The 26,470-nt window shown below is 43.0% G+C and overlaps 1 protein-coding gene across 1 annotated transcript in view; it reads left to right on the top strand.

The window, feature by feature from the left end:
* Nucleotides 1–26,470, top strand: part of ARSB (arylsulfatase B) — a 66,112-nt gene that overhangs the window by 37,189 nt on the left and 2,453 nt on the right. The window contains exon 7 of the mRNA XM_035099802.3: nt 25,877–26,002. Coding sequence (XP_034955693.1) covers nt 25,877–26,002 — 126 coding nt within the window. The remainder of the gene's footprint in view (nt 1–25,876; nt 26,003–26,470) is intronic.

Raw genomic sequence — 26,470 nt, 5'->3', positions numbered from 1 at the left:
TTCCGATAGTTGGGGATATACATGCACATGCCGTTTTCTCGTACAATAAAGCTCTGTTGTTGACCTAGCAGATAGAGAGAGAGAGAGAGAGACTAGTTCCTACGTGGCTGTGAAGTTCCTAGTCCCATGGCTGCTTTCATGTTGTAATCGTGAGAGATGGGAAACTTTGCCAATTCTGCTTCTCCACTTAAGCACTGTCTGTTTTACAACTCTGCCCAGCTATTTTTCCCCCTTTTCCTTTTTGTTATTTTGCCAGAGACTAAGCTTTTCAATGTGGGGATTGTTTAAGAAGATTTTCATTGGAACATATCCTTTTTACACTCTCTCTAAGTTCCTTAATGAAATTACTATGTAATAACAAAGGGGTGTCCAAAACCACAGATGGCAGCCCTCCTCGCGTGGTTCTCCCCAGGCTTTGTGACTCTGCCTGGGGCCTTGCATGGTCCCTTTCAGGCTCCCCCACCCCCCGCCAAGTTGAAAGTCGAGGAAGCAAAAGATGGGCTGGGGTTGCACTCTGTGGGAGCCTGGGCTTCGAGTTCTTTCCTGCCCTTTTGCCTGTAGCAATTGAAGACAAGTGGCACAGGGGACAAGCAGTTGTGCATGTGTGTGCGAGAGAGTGAGGAGAGAAGGCAGAAATAAAATGAAGTGTGGCTCATGGCCAGGACAAAAAACATACACCCTCCTAAGTCATACAGCCTCCAAGCATGCATTTTAGCCCTTCTAGTTCTGCACAAAGTTTTATGAAGTTTTGCCAGGTGGGACTTGCTGGCACACTCTGCATGGCCTGGAAGCCACATGCTACACAGCTTCCCTTGGCTGTATGGGGGCCTTCTTTGGGTTCTTTGGGTGCTGTGTTTTGCAACGGCTGTCTTAAAATAGCTTGCTGCAGGTGACAGCTGCTGTTCCAAGAAAACTGACACAGAGGAATGGTGGGAGGCACCAGCTAGGGAACCCCCAAGGGGAGGAGGCTCAGAGCCAGGGGTTGGTGGTGGGGCAATGAAGGGAGAAGCCTGGGAAGAGGAGGTGTCGGAAGCTGAACAGATAAAAGGGTTTAGTGAGCAGGGACAGTCTGTGGCAGAGAGAAGTGCAAAAGCTGGAGCAGGAGAAGAGGGAGGCCAAGAGGCAGAGATGAGCCAAGGTATCTCCCACTCTTGCTGTGACAAATTCCCTTCTCCCCATGTCTCCCAGAACCAGAAGAGGTATAAAGAGGGAGGAGCAGAGACAGACTCATCAAGAGAGTCTCAGATTGTTTGGGAAGGACCTAGAGGAGGAGGAGTCTTAGACAGCTGTGGGAAGGTGGGAATCTTCAGCCTCCACAGCTGCCTCGGTAGGCAAGACTTACTGAGAAGAGTTAGTGTGCTCGTTAGGCCTGGCTCCCCTGAGCAAGCCTTGTTTCTTCTAATAAAGAGTTAACCTCACATACTCCATGTGATTTATTGCTGGCTGGTTCCCTGACAAAAGCTCCAAATGAGTCATTTGTGACTTGAATTTTTCCCTATTTCGTGTATTGTGTTTATATCCCACCTTTCCCCCTTCTGTAGAATGCAATATGGCATCCATAGAGATTGTAAGCAGTCTCCCATCCATACCCTGACCTAGGGCCAGATTTAGGTTTGTTGAGGGCCCTTTTTATGTCCAGCTGTCCTTTGTCAGCAACAAATTGTTGCTGTTTTTTGTGTTGAATATATGCTATATGGTAATTTATGGACCTAATAGGTATCTAAAGCCATTTGCACATAACAAAAATATGTATTTTATCAAAGCAATTGTTGAACTGAAACACAATTAAGAAGTATATTAATAGTGAAATACAATTAAGAAGAAGTATATTGGGGGGGCAAGAGAGTGGGGCCCTAAGCTATAGCTTGTTTAGCTTATACGTAAATATGACACTGCCCTGACCAGACCCAGATCTTCTTAGCTTCATCTAGGTTGTTGCATCATGTGCCTTCAGAGTATTGTCTACATTGACTGTCAGCAGATCTTTAGGATTTCAGACAGGGGTCTCTTCCAGCCCCACCTAGAGGTACCAGGGATCAAACCTGAGACCTTCTTCCAGCAAAGTGGCTGCTCTACCATGAACTGTTGCTCTTCTACCTCTGAGAGTAAGAAAGGGACGGGTTCCAAGCCAGAAGGAACGGCCTTCAGGAAGTGTTTTGCTGTACCACCTAAAAGTTTGGAAGTTATGCAGTAATTTTGGGTTTGGTACCTGCCTAAAGCAGCTTCTTTTCTGTACAGAAGCAACATGAGTACATGTTCTATTATTGGCTGGGTCATTACTCCGAGCTGGCTGTGGCAAATCCTGGCTGTGCCAGCTTCTCTCAACAGAATCCTGTCTATTGGTTCCCATTATGAATGTCACTTTCTGACGCAGCTACTCTTCTGGAATCCATATTCTGTGGTGCTCGTTGAACCCAGATGAGTTTACAGTTTACAGTGATTTCATTGTTGTAAACAGCTTCGAAGCCATTTTGGCATATGAGGTAGGGGTGGTTGTGGGTGGGTGTTTCTTCCCTATACCTCCCTGTCCCAATTTTGAGCAATACAGTATATCTCAAGGCAATGAGAGTTTCTGTATGAATAGCATTCATACAGCCCTTGACACTTAAGAAAAGCAGCAACTCAGCGAAACATCACAAAAATGCATCATCTTTATTTATGCACCCAGCTGACATCCTTTGTCTAGGTTCTCTTGCATCAACATCTGCTACCCAGGCAATCCATTCCACCTTTTTCTTACTGCAGGAGAATGTAGGAGCAGTCGGGCCCGAGACTTGTATTCACTGGGATTTTTTGACACTTTTACAACAATACCTCCTATGATAGGGATTCTCTGCATTATTTGTTAACTCTGCTTTGAGAAATTTCTCGCATGTAAAGCTACCAGAGCTTACACAATGAGTGGCCAGCAGCACTTACCTGGTTTGCCAGCATGGGTGCCACTCCATCTTACCAGGAAGGGCTAGTCTGGCACAGTGAGGATGCATTGCTGGGAACGCCAGGTAAGCATGGCTGCTTCTCACATTCATGAACCCTAGTCATGAGGAAAGAAAACAGCTTTGTACATGGCATCTGGATCTCAGTGCCATAGTGAGGGCCATAGCTTAGTGGCAGACCCTCGGCTATGCATACAGAAGGTCCTAGGTTCATTCCCCAGTATCTCTCAGTACGGTTGGGGGAGAACGTGGTTTGAAATCCTGGAGAGTCACTGCCAGCCAGTGTAGGCAATATTGAGTGTAGGTAACAATGGTTTGGCACACTTTAAGGCAGCTCCCTAGGTTCTTTTGCACTGGCCCTCTGTCTGTGCAAAAGAAAATGGAGGCTTTGATTCTGCCTTCTCACCAAACAGATGGTTGAGAGTGTCTTGGGAAAAGTCTGTCCTGGGTGAGTCTTTTTCGTACAGGGAAATATGTGCACAGCTACAGTCTGTGCCAGTATTGACTCCTGTTGAACTGAGACAAACACATTGTACTCTGGTTAATTTGTGCCTTTAAAAATATCTGTGGAGCTCTTTTTAAAACTGAAAAATAATTCTACCTTCAAATTTTCGCCTCGACTTGTAATCTTTCTAGTCAAATGCAACTCACCAACCATGTATGTATGGTGGCCTGCCAGGACCATGGTAGCCCCGTTTTGTTTGTTTTTTGCAGCCCCAGACTGGTACTGAAAATTGCAACTTTCTCAGTTCCCTTCTGGGAGCACATACATGGCAGGTAGGCTGCATTCAATTTAGTAGATCGAAAGTTTTGAAGGCTGCTTTGGCTGAAAATTGAAGGGACCAGTTGCTTTGAATTACACACTTTATTGTTCTAATTTTAGCCATAATAATTTAGCAGGTTTTTTTTTAAGACTCTTTTTGGAAAACATATTAGGAGCAACTCAGGCTATTAGAAGCATACTTTATGGTCATAGTCCTCAGATTAGTCAACCTATTTTCAGATTATGAAAACACCCAAAAATCACTGTCTCAACACAGACTTGGCCTCCACAATTGCAATGGCAGATTTCTGGAAGGAAGATAATTTGTGCCAAATAGAATACATGTAGATTCAAGCTCACCACAGACAGAAAATGATAGATCTGGGAACAATTTAATGAGCATAAGTGTTGCTAACCACTCTTGGAATAACTTGCACCTTTTCCTTTGATGTTTCTGCCCATTTCTGAACAGTAGGGAGGCGGTGAAGAAAGAACATACTGTAATAAGATGGGAAGTGCACAACTATGATATATGTATGTTGCGTTCAGAGATATTGACTTCTATGCACTATGTCTGCTTTTGAGGGTCAAACTAGATGTGACAATGGCAGTTTCATTCTGCTCTGCTGACTCAGGAGTGTAGGAACCTGTAAATGCACAGGAGAAATCCATAGGAACAAACAAACAAACACAACACCCTGGAACCACCAGGACTGAGGATCCCCTCAAAGGATCTTCCACAGAGAGACTCACTGTCAGGAGCGGGTCAGCAATAAATCAGACAGAGTAAGTGAAGTTAACTCTTTATTAGAACAAACAAGGGCTGCTTAGTAGTGTAAGGCCTAACGAGCACAGCAACTCTTCTTGGTAACCAGTACACCACACTGGCTACGTCCTGAACCTTCCAGGTGCTGGAAAAGACACAGGTCTCTGGCTTCTTGTGCCTGAACCTTGTTTCACTTTCTTGCTGTGTTGACTGTTGCTTGACCTTGCCTCTGGGTTACCTCTTGGACTGATACACTGTGTTTGACCTTGGCTTGTTTGGTCACTGCTGGGCCCCCATATAATAATTTCTTGGTGAATTTTTTGGGCAGGAGACTTGGACTTTCTTGAATTGGGATCCTATTACCTAAGGGCACCTGCTGGAGCATGATAAAGGTAAAGTAAAGGTAAAGGGACCCCTGACCATTAGGTCCAGTCGTGACCGACTCTGGGGTTGCGCGCTCATCTCGCATTATTGGCCAAGGGAGCCGGCGTACAGCTTCCAGGTCATGTGGCCAGCATGACTAAGCCGCTTCTGGCGAACCAAAGCAGCACACGGAAACGCCGTTTACCTTCCCGCTGTAGCGGTACCTATTTATCTACTTGCACTTTGACGTGCTTTCAAACTGCTAGGTTGGCAGGAGCTGGGACCGAGCAATGGGAGTTCACCCCATCGTGGGGATTCAAACTGCCAACCTTCCAATCGGCAAGCCCTAGGCTCTGTGGTTTAACCCACAGCGCCAGACTGTAATTAATTGGAAGGTTCTCCTGTAGGAGCTCCATTGAGAAAGAATAGGAGCTGTGCCAAGGCATAGTGCTTTCAGTGGAACTGGTGCAGGAGATCTTCCAATTGGTTTGTGCCTTATAAATAGCAGTTATTGTACATGCTGCTTATCAGGGTTCGTTGAGCCTCCTTTTCTCTCTCCAATAGTCTGAGCCAAACTACTTTTCAAAGTTTTAAAAATGCCTTGGTACATTTCTGGAGGAAATAAGCCATGCTAAACACATGCTATCACTTGTGGACATGTGCCCACCTGAGACTCAGCAATGCCACACTGAATAAGGAGTCAGTGTCTAGAGACACACAAATCACTTCCTTCCCTGAATCAATAACCTACCTTTGCATATTCACTTGGCATTCTGCTTAATATTTTCATATGAAATTTCAAACGGAACACTTAATTTAAAAAAGCATGTAATTCCCTAATGAATATGTTAATTGAATTTGCCATATAAAAGAATAAAACCACATAATAGGTATATGTTTCAAATTAAGTGCACTTATGTGCACTGGGAAAAGTATTGCGAAATGTACAATATCATACACATTTGTTATAACTTTGCATCGTTTCTTTAAAAACAGCTCTCCAAGTGAGGATGATGTCAGCCCTTCCATTGTGAAGCCTCTGCTTTCTTTTAGATAGTCTTATGGCATTTCATCAAGTTTCGGTGATTCAGCTGAATTAAAAGCCAACTGGCTTTGAGTCAAAATTCCCTTAACTGCTAAACCAAACATATTCCTGACCACATAGCCAATGCTTGAAGCCCTGTCTCATAGCAGCACTGAAGCTCTGTATCCTATTGTAGGCAATTGTTATTTTTCAGAATCTGAACTGAATGACCTAGAGAAAGTAATGGAACCATTGGAACTAAGGGTTGTTAGCCAAAGTCTGCCAATATATTTCCTTATTTGTCATGGTCATTCATTAATAAAACATGAGATATTCACCACCTTGGCAAGACAGATATTCTTTTTATCATCTTGGAGAGAAAAAGGCAGGGTTTTATCAAATGATTCAAAGGGCTGACTTCCAAACTTGTTATTTGTTTTGTTTTTTTAAGTGTTGTTAGGTAGAGAGATGTCAGTGTAAAGCTCTTTCACCATTGCTCAAAATCCTATACATTCTGCAAATGGAAAAACTGAAATACAATGGCCTGCTTGCCTACTGGTGGTAGTTGTGTTATGGTTGTGCTTGCTTGAAGGCAAGCACATAGAGCATAGAAATTAAGAGGCACTTAGTCTGAGCCAATTTAATCAAAATCTGACATTTGTAAGGACATTACTTGGTGCATTCTACTAATAACTGCCGAAACAAATAGCTGCATGGAACAGCCATACTTTGGTACCGTATGTATCTGACAACCATCCAGCACTCATTTAATTCATAATAATTTATTATATGCACAGAAACAGTGTTAAAGGTACATGTGCAATATTAAAAGCTCCCTGATTAAAAATAACAATAGAGAGCTTTAACTATCCATAGTTTCATAGCCCCAATGCACAGCTTGGCTTTCAGTTTGACTGAGCAGCTGATGGCAGGGTGTGTGAGCTGGTTTATTTGATCCGTGAAGGCGTTTGTGAGTGCTATGAACCTTACCACTAAATGCATAGAGTTCTCTTCTGATCGCAGTGGGATTCTGTGACTTGTGAATTATACCGTGTGCCACATTCCAGTCCTGGTGGTATGCTGTCACTTTCAACAACCACCATTGCCATCCATGATTGCCTTTCACTGGCATTCCTTTCTAGCAGAGTGCGGACTGTGCAGTCTAGCAAAGTTTTCTACATTGTTCTACAAAATTGTATGTCACATTTGAGGATACCTGCACAATATCTGTGCTCTATTGAATTGGTGCCATAATTTATGATGGAATTGCCCGTATCATTTTTAAGTAATACTTTATGGTGTGTGGATATTTGGTTTATAATAAATCACCTTTGAATTCCAGTGACATTATATATTGCGTCTGCAAGGAACACCAGAAGAATTTGTCTTTATTATGGGACAGTTAACTCCTAGGGGCCCCATTTTTCACCAGGGCTAAAAAGATTCTTTGACTTATTACACAGCCAAATTGATTTGTGCCATTCATATTTCTTTTCACCATTGGGAAAATATGAATTTGCATAGAGAGAACAAACACTCAGTGTAAGTAGATGGTGTGTACTGTTTTTGTGGGTCCATAAATGTGTGGGTGTGCTTCCTCTAAAGGAATAAAAATGGCTTTGCCCTTTATGTTCATGCACAGCTAACACCTGACATTATTTGAAACTTAAAAAAATAAGTGTGTTAACAAATCCCACCATTTTGATATGATCTTTTCCTGCTGCTGACTTGGTGAATTTGAAACCTTAGAAAGATAATGGCTGCAACATATATACATGTCATTTGGTCTCAAACTCCCAGGAAGATTATCCTGTATCCAGATACAGTACTTGGATATGAAGTCCTACTGGAAAGAAGCAGCTTTCGATAAAATGCAGTTTGGTTCAGCCCTAAAATTGGCAATCAGATAGATTATGCCTCTACAGCAGGCATCCCCAAACTTCGGCCCTCCAGATGTTTTGGACTACAATTCCCATCTTCCCCGACCACTGGTCCTGTTAGCTAGGGATCATGGGAGTTGTAGGCCAAAACATCTGGAGGGCCGCAGTTTGGGGATGCCTGCTCTACAGCTTGTGATCCACCATATGGAATTCAGCCATTAATGTCAGTCTGCCAGATAACCAATGAACCTACTGTTTTTGTTTCCTTTCTGCAATTGAAAAATGAAGACACATAGCCCAAGTAGAAGAACAGACCCTAAGTTAAAAAAAGAATCCATTAGTAGGTTTTATATCAATAAAATATAAATATCCCTCATTAGTTTTCCTTGCCCATTATCCTTAATAGCCAATCTAATTCCCATCTTTTCCATCCTAACCAGACATTTCCTTCAAAATATTGTATTTAGATACTGTACTTTACTGAAAATTAAAATTAATTTAATTAGCCACATTTCCTTTTCCCATTAGTTCACATAGTTCTTTGGTTTTTTTTACAAAATAGAAGATTGGAGGGGAGGACCTGTAGTTTAGTTGTATGGCTGGAGCACATGCTTTGCATGCAAAAGCTCCCATGTTAATTCAAAGTGTCTCCATTGCAAGAGTCTTAGGGAGTAGAGAAGACCCCCCCCCCCCGCCTAGAACCCTGGAGAACCATTTTCAGACAGGGGTGGGTTAGATGAACCAAGTCTTGATTCTGTATGAGGCAGTTCAATTTACTCATATATTTACAATATATATTTTGCTGAACAAGTACTGCGCCTGTATCTGGAAGCTAGACAAGAACCTTTTTGTCTCTTTTAACAAAGGCAGGATAGCAACATGAAACTCCCAAGTCTTGTGCCACCTAGTGACTAAGCTATATAATGACACTGTCCACGCAAACTTGAGGGTTTTTTGCCTTATGAAAAGATTGATTTCCTTTTTGTCTTACATTTGTTTCAGGATGTTACAAAGCATTGAAATGAAATCTACTTTTTTCCAAATCCTCTGTTTTTTTTGGGGGGGGGAAGCATTGGGGAAAAACTTTTAAAGCTTTGGCAACATACAGGTATTGCGTAATAACTAGAATGCTCTCTTTAATTGGTCTCTTTTAAAAAATAAAGGGAATTGGGTATGTTAGAGCTCATGGCAAAACCTGATTATTTTATGCTTCAGATGTCATTAGAAGACAGTATCTTGGATCTTAACTTTTTGCCCAGTTTACGGAAGGAGAGTTGTGCTCACAGAAAGAGTCCTGCTCCTGGAAGGAAGCATTCTGTGAGTGGAACTCTTGAATGGCTTGCTCCTTCTGTGAAAGGAGCAAAGAGTTAGCACCTAAGCCAAGATCTGGAGCTTAGCGAGTCCAGCCTTCTACTGTTTCTTTTCTTCCTTGTAAAGAAGAGTAGAAGAGTTTGGATTTGATATCCCGCTTTATCATTACCCTAAGGAGTCTCAAAGCGGCTAACAATCTCCTTTCCCCTCCTCCCCCACAACAGACACCCTGTGAGGTGGGTGGGGCTGAGAGACTTCAGAGAAGTGTGACTAGCCCAAGGTCACCCAGCAGCTGCATGTGGAGGAGCAGAGACGCAAACCCGGTTCCCCAGATTACAAGTCTACCGCTCTTAACCACTACACCACACTGGCTCTCATCTTGAACCAAAACATCTTTGTATAAAGCTGATACAATCAGCATGTAGAAGGGTGATTAGATGACTGGTATCTGAAGTTAATAATTCAACTGATATGTTAAGATGGTTGAAGAACATTGCTTGGTTTAAAATATATATATATTTATCATATATATGTGGGCATTGTTAGGGTGACAGTAATAAATAAGAGTCTAGATAACTAGATTTTCATCAGTTCCTTCAAAATCAGTATTCCATTAATTTTTCAAAGGTCAAGGTCACAGCCATTCCTCAAGCATTCTTATTTTAATAGAGTAACTGAAAGTGTCTGAGTTCTGCAGAAAATTCATTATCGCCATAAAGCCGCAAAAGGTCACAAAATGTCTTTCTTCACTGAAGTAGCAAAAAATTTTTTTTATTTCTCCAATAATTCATTATCACAGTGGAGCCTGAAGGAGCCCTTGACATTTCAGCATCCTCCTCCTCCTTCAGGGGAAATAATTGTTTTCATATATCATGATTTAGAAAACGACAGAAAAATTAGTGAAAAACAAACACAAACCTTTCTGGTCTGGGAACCATCTGTATTACTCTTTGTTCCTAAAGCTTCCCTCCCTCCCCGTGCTGTCACTGAAGCTCTCTACATCTGCCCTGGTGCAAAATGGTGAACGTCAGATCTATAGTATTGTAAAAAAACGTAAGGAAACATGAAGAGCCCGGATGGTTCAGGCCAAAGGTCTGACATCCTGTTCTCACAGTGGCCAACCAGAGGCCTGTGGGGAAGTCTGCCAGCAGGGCATGAGTGCAACAACACTCAATTCCCAGCAGGGGGTATTCAGAGGCACATTGCCTCTAACAGTGGAGGCAAGATGTGCATATCTTTCAGTGCACATTCAGCCCTTGCAGTTTGTGCTATACTTTGCCACACTGCCCCAATAATAATAATAATAATTTATTATTTATATCCCGCCTATCTAGCTGGGTTTCCCCAACCACTCTGGGTGGCTCCCAACAGAATATTAAAAACATGATAAAACATCAAACATTAAAAGAACTTCCCTAAATAGGGGTGCCGTCAGTGTCTTGTCTGAACGATGGGAGTGGAGACGCTCCTTCAGGTATACTGAGCCAAGGCTTCCCACAGGCATGTGATTGGCCACTGTGAGAACAGGATGCTGGACTAGGTGGGCCACTGGCCTGATCCAGCAAGCTTTTCTCATGTTCTTGCGTTTAGGGAGGCTTTTTGCCTTCAGTGGCTGGTTTCTACTGCTTAGGTCTTAACTGGTACCTGACTCTTTATTATGTTTTAATAGCTGCTTCTTTTAATTGCTTTTATTTGATGGCTTGTTATTTTGGTTCCTTTATCTTACTTTTTTGTTTTTCTTGTATCATATTCTTTCTCTCACTAGCTACTTTGAATTGTATAAGGAAAAGTGGGATATAAGTAGTTTAATCTAATAAAAATGGAATAAATTAAAAAATGGGATCCCCTCCCTTTTTTGTAGGGGTTGTGCTTGACTGTTCCTTAGGTTGTTGGTTTTTTTTTTAGGTTAATAATGCTTCCTAGCTATTCTTGTTGAGCAGGAATTAGGCTGACAAATTCTGTAATATCTCACGCTTGGGCATCTGTGATTGTCTCTGCCTGGAAAATTTGAACTGTGGGAGGCAGGAGGCAGAATGGCATCATGTTGCTGACATGTGGACACAGAATGCATGCTGATGAAAACAATGGGTTGCATGTAACTTGTTCCATCAGCACAAAGATTCATGCTTCTGCAGTGAAACTTTCCCCCTCTTCTTCCATATGACCCCCTAAATCTGTTCTGGGCCTTCCCCGATGCTCCAGAATAGATTTAGGGAAGGTACTGTGCACATGTGGGGGTGAGTTCCTTTGTGAAAGCAAAAAGCCATGTGCGGTTGGGAAGTGTTAGCTGGATTCTCCCTGAAATGGCTCTGTATTGATCCTGCCGCTTTCTCCATTGTAGACTGGGTTCATTACAAAGACAGTGTGGTGAGCAGGCAGTGCCCTGGCAGGAGTGATGGCAGTGTTGTGCTTCCCAGACTGGTTAATTTCTGCTTCTAAAAGTGTTGTTAGCTCTCACTTCAGAGACTGAACCTCAGTGTTACTGATAAGTATAGAAATCCACATTCAAAAGGGCAGCTGATACAGTCCTATTAACAAGACTACGCTGTAAAATAGTGGGTAAGAAGGATGAAGACACAGCTCTCAAAACAAACCAGCTCTTTATTCTAGCTCTGAGTCCAGACTGAAACAGCAGCTTAGCCAACTGGCTTATATAGTACTCAGTAACTTGCAACAGTAACAAACTTCCCCTAGCTACCCAATCCGTGAACAGCACTCTCAATCCTTCATTTGCATGTTGTGGACCTGAGTGAGAACTGCAGCCACAGTGGGCAGGGTAAGAACTGCAGCCATGGTGGCCAGAAGGAATACTGCAGTTAATACATAACACCCGCTGTGGACCTGAGTGAGAACTGCAGCCACAGTGAGCAGGGTAAGAACTGCAGCCACGGTGGCCAGAAGGAATACTGCAGTTAACCTAATACATAACATACGCCACGTCCAAATTCATGTAAGCATCCCCATGTCAACATTTTCCTGTACTTGGAAAGCTAACATTGCAGGGTGAAATAAAAAAAATATTTTAAAAAAATGTCCAGTAGCACCTTAGAGACCAACTAAGTTTGCTCTGGGTATAAGCTTTCGTGTGCATACACACTTCTTCAGATACTTTCAGATAGGTATCTGAAGAAGTGTGCATGCACACAAAAGCTTATACCCAGAACAAACTTAGTTGGTTTCTAAGGTGCTACTGGACAATTTTTTAATTTTTAAAATTTATTTCAACTGGATCAGACCAACATAGCTACCTACCTGAATCTAGTATCTCAGGGTGAGGTTAAGCTAGAAGCTTTATCCCTGGTGTGGACATATTATGATTGCAGGTAAATTTTGAGAGGGCACCACTTTTCAATGTTGTGTGATCCATTAGCCCGTCCTGCTGTAGGATTGCACCATTCCAAAGCTCTGGATTGGTCCAGTCCCACAGGTGGACAGTGTTGCATCAGAAACAGCATGTCTGGGTAGACTCTTCGTCTACTTCAAGTTTTTAAAACTTCTTTTAAGAAATGTATTTGACATACGAGAAGGAGGAATAAAGGATGAATATTCCATCTTTTTGTACAGATGTAACTGGAACAGGAAAACCATTGTTGGCAGGGCACTACTGAAATCTTGAACTAATGAGTGGAAACATTCTGGAAGCAATTATTTTACAAGCACAACGTTTTTTGTTTTTATAAAAAAAAATCTTTCCTTTTAGTTTTTAAATGTTTCAGCAGAACTGCATTTCTGTTGGAGATGTCTGTGACAGCAAACACAACGTGGAACCCAGATAGTCATGGGACCAAGAGTCTTAAAGCATTCTTTGGGGGCATTTCTCCTTGGCCACCGGTATTCGAGAAGAGAAGAAAGTATGATGCACAGATCTTAAACAGCTTTATTCATTCATTCATTCATTTAAATATCCATTAGTCTTTTTGGCTATTTTGGCAGACATAGAAACGTGATGCAGGCCCTTGAAGTCAGCTTTATAGGAGCAATAGCAGCACAGTTTATCCATGAACTCAATTCCAGAGGGAGCCCCCTTGTCCTGCCACCCCCACCCCCAACCAGTGGACACTGGTCTGTAAAGCCAAATGGGGCACTGTGGCTCCCCCCAAACCAGTGGAGGGTCATCTATAAAGGCAAATGGGGCAATGTACCACCAACCTGAGTCTGTCCTTGGCCAGCTCCCCCACCTGCCTTCTTACATTCAGTCCTGGGGGTGGTAATGCCGGCCACCTTCCTGCTCCTTAATCTTGGTGTTTCCCTCAGCATGGAGGAGGATGGAGGAGGGATCCAGGAAGAGCCTGCCATTGGTTCTGGCTCCACCTACTGCCACCCTCTCTGCCTTTCCCCCAATGGCCACTAGCTGATCCACTGCCCCAACCTCTGTTTCCAAGTGTAGTTTTAAAATATAAGTGAGGGAATTGTATTTTGTATATGAATATGACTTTGTTGTTGTTTAGTCGTTTAGTCGTGTCCGACTCTTTGTGACCCCATGGACCAGAGCACGCCAGGCACTTCTGTCTTCCACTGCCTCCCGCAGTTTGGTCAGACTCATGTTGGTAGCTTTGAGAACACTCTCCAACCATCTTGTTCTCTGCCGTCCCCTTCTCCTTGTGCCCTCAATCTTTCCCAACATCAGGGTCTTTTCCAGGCAGTCTTCTCTTCTCATGAGGTGGCCAAAGTATTGGAGCCTCAGCTTCAGGATCTGTCCTTCCAGTGAGCACTCAGGGCTGATTTCCTTCAGAAGGGATAGGTTTGATTTTCTTGCAGTCCATGGGACTCTCAAGAGTCTCCTCCAGCACCATAATACATACATAATACATATAATACATGAATATGACTTAAGGCACAACGTATGTTGAGAACTGGTCATCTATTCAGGTTTATATGTTCTTGTAAGATTAAATAGGTTCATGGGGGTTCAGGCTTATCAATAGCTACTAGCCCTCAGATGAATAGTTCTTCCTTGCTGTAAAGTTTCAGAAGGGGCTGTGTGCACTCACTCATTTGGCATTTAGCTTGACTGTAATGAGAAAAAAGAACCTCTAATGTGTAGCTAATTATAATTTACTATTCAGCCCATGTACTTGGCTCTCCTTTCTTGTCCCTTTGGTTTGGCAGTTCTGTCAGATCCCATTTTTTCTACCGTATGCTTTTGTAAAGAGCTGTTGGGATCTGTGTGTAGCTGCCCTGTGTGGTGAACCACTGAACTGCAGGTGGCAGCCTAGGTACTGAAGAACCTTCAGGACTGACTCTATCCACCCAGGCTGTCCACTAAATATTTCTGGGTAGGAAGAAGCATAAAGGGAGTCCTCTTCCAACTGATCCTTGCTTGAGCAAGAAGGTCTTCCTGAGTACTGCCCCATTCCTCTCTCCTAGTTTGCCCTTTGCACCTGACTTTTGGCTTGCTCCACAATTCCCGGCTCCCCTCAGATCCTTTCTGTAGCCCAACCCCGACAGATTGGGACCGTTGTTTTATTTCTGGTGGATCTTTTATTTCAGTTTTGATTTTTATGTTTGATGCCTTGAGCTATGGAAAGGTGGCTAAGAAATCTAGAGGCAGCCCACCAGCAGAGTCAATGGAGGAAGAGCTTGTTAGGTTTGCTGTCTTAAACTACAAAGAAATGGGAGAGGAGCTGGCACCTGGCAAGCTACAATACATGGTTGGCGATATATGTATTTTAAAATTTTGATACGATAGGTCGCAAAATGTGGTAGGCCTGGTGCATGGCCTACACTGAGGTGACTGTTAGCTCTTTTGCAGCTTTAGTGGGGTCCTCTACAACTTGTGGTTAGAGATGCAGGAGAAGGTGTTGATACTAGAAACCACCATTTTGAACCAGGAGTACGCACTTGGCTTAGCTAAAAATGAGCAACAGCGGAGAGGAGGAAAAAGAAAACTCTCATAAAGTGTGGCATCAAACTTGATAAGGAACCACAAGGATCTACTGCAAGAGATCTGTGTTGAAGTGAAAGTGAAAGGCCACTTTGTGGGATGGACTTCAAGATGTAAGATTAGTTTAACAAGGTCTACTTCTCATTTTGCTGTTTTTAAAAGAAAATTCTGATAAGGATGGCAAGTATAAAACACGCTGAGCTGTACAGACTTAGTGTCACCACCAAAACATAGGACTTTCCCTACAAAATCCCAATGTTCCATCCTTATCTGTAAAAAGCTTGTACCTCAAACTAACAAGGTTTCTGTGACCCAGTCAAAACAACGAGCCATGCAATAAACATTCATTTATAGCTTGCTTCTAGCAAGTTGCTTATAAGGCTTTGTGAAGACCATGAATAATAATAACATTTTTCTGCTTCCAACAGAAAAATAAAACACAGTGATCTATTAAACATTAAAAGCCTCCCTAAACAGGACTGCCTTCAGATGTCTTCTAAAAGTCTGGTAGTTGTTTTTCTCGTTGACATCTGATGGGAGGGCGTTCCACAGGGCGGGCGCCACTACCGAGAAGGCCCTCTGGCTTCTCGCAATGAGGGAACCACCAGAAGGCCCTCAGTGCTAGACCTCAGTGTCCGGGCAGAACGATGGAGGTGGAGACGCTCCTTCAGGTATACTGGACCGAGGCCATTTAGGGCTTTAAAGGTCAGCACCAACACTTTGAATTGTGCTCGGAAACATACTGGGAGCCAATGTAGATCTTTCAAGACCAGTGTTATGTGGTCTTGGGGGCCGCTCCCAGTCACCAGTCTAGCTGCCGCATTCTGGATTAGTTGTAGTTTCTGAGTCACCTTCAAAGGTAGCCCCACATAGAGCGCATTGCAGCAGTCCAAGCGAGAGATAATTAGACCATGCACCACTCTGGTGAGACAGTCTGCAGGCAGGTAGAGTCTCAACCTGCGTACCAGATGGAGCTGATAGACAGCTGCCCTGGACACAGAATTGACCTGCGCGTCCATGGACAGCTGTGAGTCCAAAATGACTCCCAGGCTGTGCACCTAGTCCTTCAGGGGCACAGTTACTCCATTCAGGACCAGGGAGTCCTCCACACCTGTCCGATTCCTGTCCCCCACAAACAGTACTTCTGTCTTGTCAGGATTCAACCTCAATCTGTTAGCCGCCATCCATCCTCCAGCTGCCTCCAGGCACTCACACAGGACCTTCACTGCCTTCAGTGGTTCTGATTTGAAAAAGAGGTAGAGCTGGGTATCATCCACATACTGATGAACACTCAGCCCAAACCCCCTGATGATCTTTCCCAGCGGCTGCATGTAGATGTTAAAAAGCATGGGGGAGAGGACAGAACCCTGAGGCACCCCACAAGTGGGAGCCCAGGGGTCTGAACACTCATCCCCCACCACCACTTTCTGAACACGGCCCAGGAGGAAGGAGCGGAACCACTGTATGACAGTGCCCCCAGCTCCCAACCCCTCTAGACGCTCCAGAAGGATGTTATGGTCAATGGTGTCAAAAGCCGCTGAGAGATCCAGCAGGACTAGGAAACAGCTCTCACCTTTGTCCCTAGCCTGCCGGAGATCATCAACCAGTGCGACCAAGGCAGTTTCAGTCCCATCTTGAAAACAAGAAGTACCTCTTGTCTCTCCTAGGGTTATAGGTAGGTACAGTATACCTATAAGGCTTTGTAAGAAGGACTGTGGGGGTAGAGTGCATGCTTAAAAGGCAGAAATTATTGGTTCTGCTGCCAATACCTCCAGTTGAAATGGGGGGACCTCTAGTCCTCTGGATGCTGCCGGATAGCTCCCATCACTCTTGACTCAGTAGCCATGACTGGGGAGGTTTGCGAAAGTTGAAGTCCAACAATATCTGAAGGTTCATTAGTTTTTCACCACTGGGGATCTTAAAACCTTCTTAAAACTGTAGGGATGTATTGCCAATCAGAACAGATAATACTGGGCCAGGTGGAGCAGGATTCTGTCGCAAGGCCACTTCATTAATGCTGCAGCATCCCCAATAGATTTGGTATAGTAGCCCACATAGAGTGTGGGAGCTGTGGCCCTCCAGATGCTGTTGGACTCCAACTCCCATCAGCCCCAGCCAGAACGGCTAATGGTCAGGGGATAATGGGAACTGTAGTCCAGCAACGCCTGCAGAGTCTTCTCTGACATAAAGGAAGACTGAGTACCTCAAAGGGACCACTTTCCTTCCATGGAATATGCAGTGTTGGAGGCTGTGTGGGGTTGAGAGAGACCCTTCATGAAATGTTTTACTTTTTATATGTTAGCAGGCTGCCTCTTGGAAAATAAACCAGTCCAAGCTAGCTGTGCCTCTTCCTCACTGCTTGTACGTGCAAGGCTTTTTGTTTACATTATCTGCAGCTTAAATGAGCACCATATTTGAATGTTTTTAATTACCTAGTGGAACAATGTATTTAATTTTTTTATCCTGTTCATACCTCTTGCTTTTGCTCATATTTCCATACACAAAGGAACAAAATGTATACTTTCAGCTTAAAAAAAAAGTTTATTGAGGCAAGGGAGAATAAATGCAAGCCTGTGTCTTGAGAGTCTGGTATAGGCATGCCCTCCTTAAAGTTCTGCAGCACCTCTTAAAGTAACTTCTCATTTTTTCTAGTCCAAATCCATTTTCTTTCATATGGGTTATAACAAATGTAAACAGTTACGTTTTCTGTTCACTATACTCAGAATCTGCATAACAAATCCCCATCTTTAATAACCTTGGGTGGCTGAAGCCTTGGAGTGCCTTTGTAAATGATTGTATTTTAATATTTCTGTTGGAAGCCGCCCAGAGTGGCTGAGGAAACCCAGCCAGATGGGCGGGGTATAAGTATATTATTATTATTATTATTATTATTATTATTATTATTATTATTATTATTATTTATCATGCATATATTGAGGCCTGCATTTATTTCCATGAACTTTGCAGTTTCTTATGAGTTTCTCAAGAAATCTTCCATACAATCTGAGAGCTCTTAAACTTTTGTTGTGCCGTCATCAATGCCCATGTGATTCTACACGTAACATGCATGCAGAAGCAGGCTTCCACACCTGCATCATTTACTGGATTCAGAACCAGTCACATAAGAGTTCTCTCTTGTGGGATTTTATTTCATTCTTAGGGTATTTGGCTCCAGGCCTAGAGTGGAGGTATCTTACAGCTGCCTATCCACTTTACCTTCTCTGGTTCCCGGTGGAGATTCTTCTATTCAGCCCTAGTTGGTACTGTCAAGACAAGTCAACAGGGTTGCAATTTAACGATTCATTGAAAGCACACACAGCTTCATGCAAGCAAATAAGCAGAATTCAAAATAATAGTTTGTTGCGCTTCCAAAGGCACAGCGTTCCACTGTCAGAGGTGACCTGTCATCCTGTCGTAATGGATAGTCCAACACAGGTGTAAACCAACAGAGTCCAGGTCCAGAAACTACCCAAAAGTTGCTTTCCCAATGCTGCTTATACAGTTTTTAGCTTTCCAAACATGGTAATGATGGTAACCTTGACCACCATCCCCAAGTGTCTTGTATATAGACTTGTGTGTTCTAGATAGTCTCTAGATGTTTGTGTGTTTCATAGACCACAGAATTGTAGAGTTGGAAGGGACTCTGAATGTTATCTTGTCTAACCCTCTGCAATGAAGGAATCTCAACACACAGTCCTCCAAGCAATCTGAAACCTGCTTAGCTTTGCAAATGTGCTAGCAGTTTTATTGCTGCACCAATAGTAAAGGTTTGTATCTTTACCTTCACATTCTCTTTCGTCCTTCACTTCCGCATAACTGCAAGCTTGCTTTATTTCCTTTTATGATCCCCTATTATGATATATTTAGACCATTCTATACAATATGTGCCTAAGCTTCAGCTCATGGTAATATATGTATATGAGCTTGCAACATAATGCTAGTGATAATACAGTTGTACCTCGGCTCCTGAATGCCTTGGGAGTCGAACGTTTCAGCTCCCGAACGATCGAAAACCAGAAGTGAGTGTTCTGGTTTTTGAACATTCTTTTGGAAGCTGAACATCCAACAGGGCTTCTGATTGGCTGCAGGAGCTTCCTACAACCTATCAGAAGCTGTGCTTTGGAAGTTGAACATTTCAGAAGTTGAACAGACTTCTGGAACGGATTCTGTTCAACTTCCAAGATACGACAGTAATAGGATTTTTTAACCATTGGACAGAATGGTTTATCATATGCTTTGTACACTCAAGAACTTGGGAGCCTGCCTTATACAAAGCCAAGGGTTGAGATGATCAGGCTAAGATCTTGAATGGGTAGCAGTCTTCACTGGTGTGCAAATAAGAGATGTACTGTTGCTTTTATCAGGAATGTATTATGTTTTCTTTTCAATAGAATCTTAACATTCACCCAGCATGGGATGCCTTGCCAGTTTTCCATCTGTGGGAGCACACACAAGTCACAACAGTGCACACAAAGTTGTTCGCTTATAACTGTGTCCAGTCCCAAATCACACATTCCTTGCTTTAAGAGGCTTTTTGAAATGACTCTGGGTGTGGTGTGCAGGTTGCTTAGGGTGTTGTGACTTAGCCAGATCAGTTCCATAGCTGTGACTGCACAGCAGGCTGCAAGAAAAGCAGTGGTTGCTGATGAATAACCCTACTTGGTTGGTTGTAATACATTAGCAGTCACAATGCATGCCATCTCCCACACTCTGAGCAAAGACTTTCTTTTTTGCTCATGGTCAACGAAGGGTGGCAGTCAAAAAATGTTGCCTATGGAAACTGAGCTCGTATGACAAGCATTGTGGAATAAATGATTGGGCATGAGTCTGCTTCCAAATTAAGTATTACATTTACATGGTTTCAGTCTCCTCCACCAGGCCCCAAAATGTACTGTCCGCACCACAAATACACTGGAATACAGTATGCTTTAACTTTTGTGGTTGGGCTTTTACTAAATACCGTGTTATACCAAAGCTATGTACTCTTTGATCACTTGCCATACAGAGAGAAAGAGGGGGGAAACTTTTTCAGCATGGTTCTCTCTCTCTCATCATTTTAATCACAGACTAAAGAATGAATGTATTTGGTTAGTTTTCCTGGACCTTTTTTTAAATGCATCTACTGCCTATTTATATCTCATCTCTTTTTGGTTCTGCCAATGACGCTGGTTACTGGAGCTTTAATTTAAGGAGTAAGGGAATGAGCATGAGGAATATAAATAATGGGCCTTCTATAAAACTGTGTTACCTATGCAGTTGTATAAAACTTAATTCACTGTTACATTTTTACTTCTCTGCAATTTAACCTTTGAATCATCAAAGATTAAAACATAAACTCAGAAGATTTCTTTTAAAAAAAACCATTGGAGATACTTGTTTATGCATGATGGTCTGGTCTGCATGTCATGCTAAACCAAACCATGGCTTAGCATGAATGCATGTGCACACAGGCTACTGAAGAGGAGTTCATAGCCACTTCACTCTTCCTGGGTTGTTTTTCTGCCCCACCTACACTGAACTAAGCTTTTAGAAAGCATCTGAAGGCAGCCCTGTTTAGGGAAGTTTTTAATGTTTAACAGATCATTGTATTTTAATATTTTGTTGGAAGCCACCCAGTGTGGCTGGGGAAACCCAGCCAGGTGGGCAGGGTATAATAATAATAAATTATTATTATTATTATTATTATTATTATTATTATTATTATTATTGTGTGTCATCGGAATCTAGGCTTATGGTTCTTGGTTTGTCTGCAAGAGTTAAATTATGAGCTTGGATTTAGACAGCATGTTAAACCAAACCATGGCTTAGCTCACTGTGGCACATCAACAAAATAACTGGAGATAAATGACGCTGCCATGATCTGTTTGCCATTTATGTTTGTTAATTTATGCTGTATTTGTGATGTCCTATTATGTTACATAATGCTATTATTATATATTGCTTGTAAACTGCTTTGGGATTCATAGCATCATAGAATTGTAGAGTTGGAAGGTACCCCAAGAATCATCTAGTCCAGGCACCCCCAAACTTTGGCCCTCCAGATGTTTTGGTCTACAACTCCCATGATCCCTAGCTAACAGGACCAGTGGTCAGGGATGATGGGAATTGTAGTCCAAAACAAGTGGCAAAGGTAGGGGCGGTGGGCGGGGCTGCAGATCCCCGACCTTCTCGGTCCCACGCAGCTGCTCTTTTGCAGCCTCCGGCGATCTGCTGTTTCGGAAGGGCTGAGAGGCGGGCCAGGCGGGCTTGTGAAGGTGGGATGTTGGGAGGGGAGGGAGGGACACTTGCCCTAGTCTTGCCGGTGCTTTATTGTAAGGGGGCGCTTTGATCCAGCGACGGTTCCCGTCTTAGGATCGGGTTGCCTCTTTTCTGCCGGGGAAGGTTTCATGGACCCTCCACAGCTGGCCAGATGACGGGCGAAGCATTTCTCGTCACAGCACTGCTAGGCTGAGCCAAGGATGTACCTCTCGAATGCCTGCCTGCCGCGCAGTTGCCCAGAGCACGGAAGTCCTCACCGGGGTGGGGATGGCGGTGATATGCGTACTTGAACATATAGAAATGCTTAGGTAATAACGTGCTTTTGGGGGTGTGCTGCGGCCGCCGCTTCGCGGCGCCTAGGTGAGACCGGAGTCAGTTTCACCTGGGCTCCGTAGCCCCGCCCATGTTCCCACTTTGTGGCCCCTCCCCTACAGTGCCTTGGCCCTGCCCCTTGCCCCCCCTAGTTTTGATCCTGGGTACACCCTGTCTGGAGGGCCGAAGTTTGGGGATGCCTGATCTAGTCCAACTTCCTGCAATGCAGGACTCTCATCTAATGCATCCATGACATATGTCCATCCAAACTCTGCTTTAAAAACTCCAAGGAAGGAGAGTCTACAACCTCCTAAGGGAGTCTGTTCCACTGTCAAACAGCTCTTACTGTCAGAAGGTTCTTGTGATGTTTGGTCACAATCTCTTTTCTTGTAACTTGAATCCATTGGTTCAGGTCCTGCCCTTGGGGCAGGAGAAAACCAGCTTGATCCATCTTCCATGTGACAGCCCTTGGGATATTTGAAGACGGCTATCGTATCTCCTCTCAGTCTCTTCTTCCCCAGGCTAAACATTCCCAACTCTCTCAACCATTCTTCCTAAGGCTTGGCTTGATTCATTTATTAAAAAAAACCCAAACTCCTCTCCTAGAACCTGCACACTCTCGTGTTTATACTCTCATGCTTTTGCCATATTATTAGCAATGGGCATGGCAATATATAATCATTAATATAAACACAGTAACTGTACACAGGAGCTTATGATCAACATTTATGAAGAAATTGAAATTTAGAAAAAATACAGTTAAAATGGGTCAAAGACAGAGATCTATAAAACTATGTCTTGTTCGTGGGAGGAGAGCCGTTACAGATATGTTTTCCCTCTTCCTCATAATACTAAAATCTAGAGTCACCCAGTGGAGATGAATGTTGAGTGATTCCAAACCAAGCAAAAGAAGTACTTTTTCACACTTCCTACAATAAATTGATGGAACTTGCTGCCACATGATCTGATGATGACTATGGACGGTTTTCGAACGAAATTAGATTTATGGAAACAGGTCTATCATTGGGAATTCTTCGTGTCAAGTGGGAAATGTCTCTCCCCACTTTTTAAGAGGAATGCCCTGCAGCCTCTTAGAGGGCAGGGGACTTTCAGGAAGGGGGAAGGGAGTTTCTGAAGTATGTAGAAACCCTATTTTGAGGTGGCCCCTTTTGCTTCCAAACTGACCAGCGCTCAACCACCTGGGATCACTATTAGAGGGAATTACGGCTACATGAAAGCTCCAGGTTTAGAGGCAGCATATCTCTGACGACAATGAATGGGAAAAGGAACAGACTGGGAGGAGAAGCTGTCAGAAGCTGAAGAGGTAACAGGAAGAGGCTGTGGCCAAGAACAGTTCAGACTCGAGGCAGAAGCAGGGACTGGAGAGGAGTTGGGTTCAGTCTTCCCCTCCCCCTTGATCTCCTAGAACACACAGATAACCGAAATGAACAGAGCAGAGTGTGCAGATTCAGTTTGTGACTGCTTGGGAAAGACCCTGGAGAGGAGGATTCCTATTGGGAACTGTGGAGGTGGAGACCTTCGGTTGTCACGACTGCTTCATTGGGGGCAAGACCTCCTGGAAAGAGTTGCTGAGACCACTGTGGTTTGTTTCCTTGAATGAAGAGATAATTTCATTGGCCTCGGCTGGTTTATTGTTTTATTGCTGACCTATGCCTGACTCCAGCCCTGACACAGCTGGGCTCTTCTTAAGAAATTATGGGAGAGTCAAGGCAGGGTAACAAATGTACAGGCAACAACCAATTGATGCATTGTTGTGACCTGGAAGTGACCAGAAAGGGGGGTGGAGCTGGCTTAGACATGCTCTGCTGTCACGTGTGAGGACCCGGGAAACAATCCTCGCACAAATTGGGGGTTACCTGTAGTTACCTTTACTTTGACTTTGGGGGTGAAAAGTTAGGCTGAAAGCATTAGGATTTTTAATTCAGTTGTTTTTAGATAAATAGGCTAAACCTCTGGTTTGTATGTATTTCTCTCTCTGCTTATACTTCCACACAAAACAGATATTGTCTGTTCTGAAACCTTTTACATATAAATTATCGTTGCAATATATTGCCTGTGATGTTTGCTTTTATAAATTGAAAATCAAAAGTTTGGATCAATTTGGAACGAGTCATATGGAATGTACACAAAATGATGAAAGATTTGAATTTTCCAGCCTAGATAATAAATACCATGTGCAGTCCTTTACCTCAACGATTTTCTAATTCAGCGTGTGTCTAGCAGACTTTTCCTTTCATTCTTGTTCCATGCTGAAAGTAGAGCAAGAAAACTGTTAAAAGTGTAATTAAATTTACAGAGATCAAGGAAAAACATAAACCAGCACAGTTGAACCCCTGGAAGTTTAGAGTGGGCTGGACTGACTTTATTTTACACTTATAAACAGTGTGGGAAAGTGGCTGTTCTGAAAGAGCATATCAAATCTCATGGAAATGTTTCATCATCGGTGCTTCTTAAAAAAGGAGCTTGCCTTCATAAATGACTTCACTCACCACCTAATAAAATGCTGCACGTATCATTAAAGGTGCGGATGAATTCCCTATTGTCAGACAGAAAGAGGAAACCTCAACTTACCCTGAGCTGGCCTCAGGCAAACAACCCACTCTCTTTGTCAGTCCTCCAACTGCGGTATAGGATGATAATAACAATGACCTATGATGCACCGCTGCTGTATGGCTTACTGAGAGAATCTGTGTAGAGGTGGCTTTGGTGAGCTACAGCACTTTCAAGTGCACTTATACAACTTAGTACAGTGATGCCTCGCAAGATGAAATTAATTCGTTCCGCGAGTCGTTTTGTATTGCGAAAATTTCGTCTTGCGGTTTTCCAATTTAAACAAATCAAAAGGAAAAAAAAGGGGGGGAAATTGTCTTGCGAGTCAACAAAAAGATCGCAAAACGCTTTCGCCTTGCGAGTTTTTCATTGCGCAAGGCATTTGTCTTGCGAGGTACCACTGTATATAACTTAGTAGGCATAGTAGGTAGGGACATGGGAGAGCGTTTCCTCCCACTCTCTGAAGCATCTTATCATGGGAGACCCATACTTCCTCCCTGTTTGATGGATATTTGTTTTCTGGTGGTTTACTTCATTTTTATAGGTTGACTGATTTGTGGTGCTTTTTATCTGCATCTTTTATTGTAATTGTGTGTAGGTATTAGTATTATATTATTATTATTATTATTATTATTATTATTATTATTATTATTATTATTTCATAAGTCACTTTAAGTGGTTCAATTTGTGAACTGGAAAGAGAGGACAGAAACATTCCTAAAATAACAATAACATAATGATAAAACAATTATAGTAATAAAAATTAAAAACAGTAGCAAACTCTTTTGAGCACCCCTATGTGAGACCAGGAAAGAATATGGTTACTCAGCATTGTATAAACTGTGGCTGGTGTGTGCCTTTTTCTAGCAGATTCTTAGGACTGTGGCTAGCCCAGGTTGCATCCATCTGATTAGGCTGGAGGCCTGGGAACACATGTTCATTATAATATTTACATTATTGGCAGGGCCAAATTAAAGGCTGCACTGTGTTCTCAGGCCTCACACATCGCTGACAACCAGGCATGCTTTCTGTTCTGCTGGAATAAAGGCAAAGATGAGTCTGCCTACACAGACAAGGCTTTTCTGAATCTTCCTACTCTATCCTAAAGAGGGGGCCTTCTCTGCAGTTGGCATCTATCCACACGCCCTTCACTTATGCATGTACTCTACACAGACAGAATAATACACAATAACACTGTAAAAGAAGAAATCAAAGTCTAAACATGTAAATATATACAAATGTTCTTTAAATAATCAACACAGGTGCAATTCTTAAAAATTACATGACAGATCTATCGTCTGTCAAGTCAAATGCTCAATCAACCATCACTCTTGCCAGAAACACCTTATGCTTCGGGCACAACTGCTCACCTTTTAATGTTATATTTAAGCACCTCGCATACATACATACATATTTGTTTCACCTGTGCTTAATTTTTAAAAACCTGGCAGGTTTTTAAAACTGATTCGGGCATTGTGAGGGAAGTGTCTTGGTGGTATCCAATGCTTTTTCCGGGAGGGGGCTACGCAGTATTTGTTTAAAATGCATAATAAGTTTCAGTGCGCTATGGCACTCGCCACGGTCCTCCATTGCGCCAGAAGTGGCTTAGTCATGCTGGCCACATGACCCAGAAAGCTGTCTGTGGACAAACACCAGCTACCTCGGCCTGAAAGCGAGATGAGCGCCACAACCCCAGTCTCCCTTGACTGGACTTGACCTTCCAGGGGTCCTTTACCTTTTTACCTGTTCCACACACGAACAATATAATTTCACAATGGATATAATACTCGTGTCCTATTTGATCTTAGGTGCAGGTCTCAGCAACAGAACTTCATCACAGAGTAATTATTTTTCCTGGGAAGATTCAATTTTCAATACCTCCATACATGCTGCAATTCGACATGGAAAATGGAAACTACTAACAGGCAATCCAGGTAACTTTTTATGGGATTCCTCCCTTTCGCAGAAAGAACTGCCTCCCCTTCAGCCTTAAAGTAAAGTTGGTTGGTTGGTTGGTTGGTTAAATGTGTATGGCCGCCCACCAATAGACGTTTCCTCCTGGGCATCTTACAGAGGTGGGGAAGATGACGAGTTTAGGCTGTTCTGCCTGAAAAAGTAACTTATTTATTTAAAGTGTGCTAACATTCCCACATGCACTATCTGTTTTGACATAGTATGAAGCATTGTATTCAAATTTGTCACTTGAAGCAGTAAGAGGCACACCTGCTAGAAAGCTCACTCGTTGGTAGGCACCCCAGCTTTCCAGCTGAGGCATCCAGCTGGTACTATAATTTCCTATATGTCAATCAGTGTTCTTGCAGATTAATCTCTTGTTTCTAGGATGGCACTGTTTGTCCACTTGTGTGTGTCCTGTTGCTCAAAGTTCACCCGCTGATCATTGA

Source organism: Zootoca vivipara, chromosome 10 (genome assembly GCF_965207765.1).
Source record: "Zootoca vivipara chromosome 10, rZooViv2.hap1.1, whole genome shotgun sequence".
NCBI lineage: Eukaryota > Metazoa > Chordata > Lepidosauria > Squamata > Lacertidae > Zootoca > Zootoca vivipara.
This window is presented reverse-complemented; position numbering and strand designations above follow the sequence as displayed.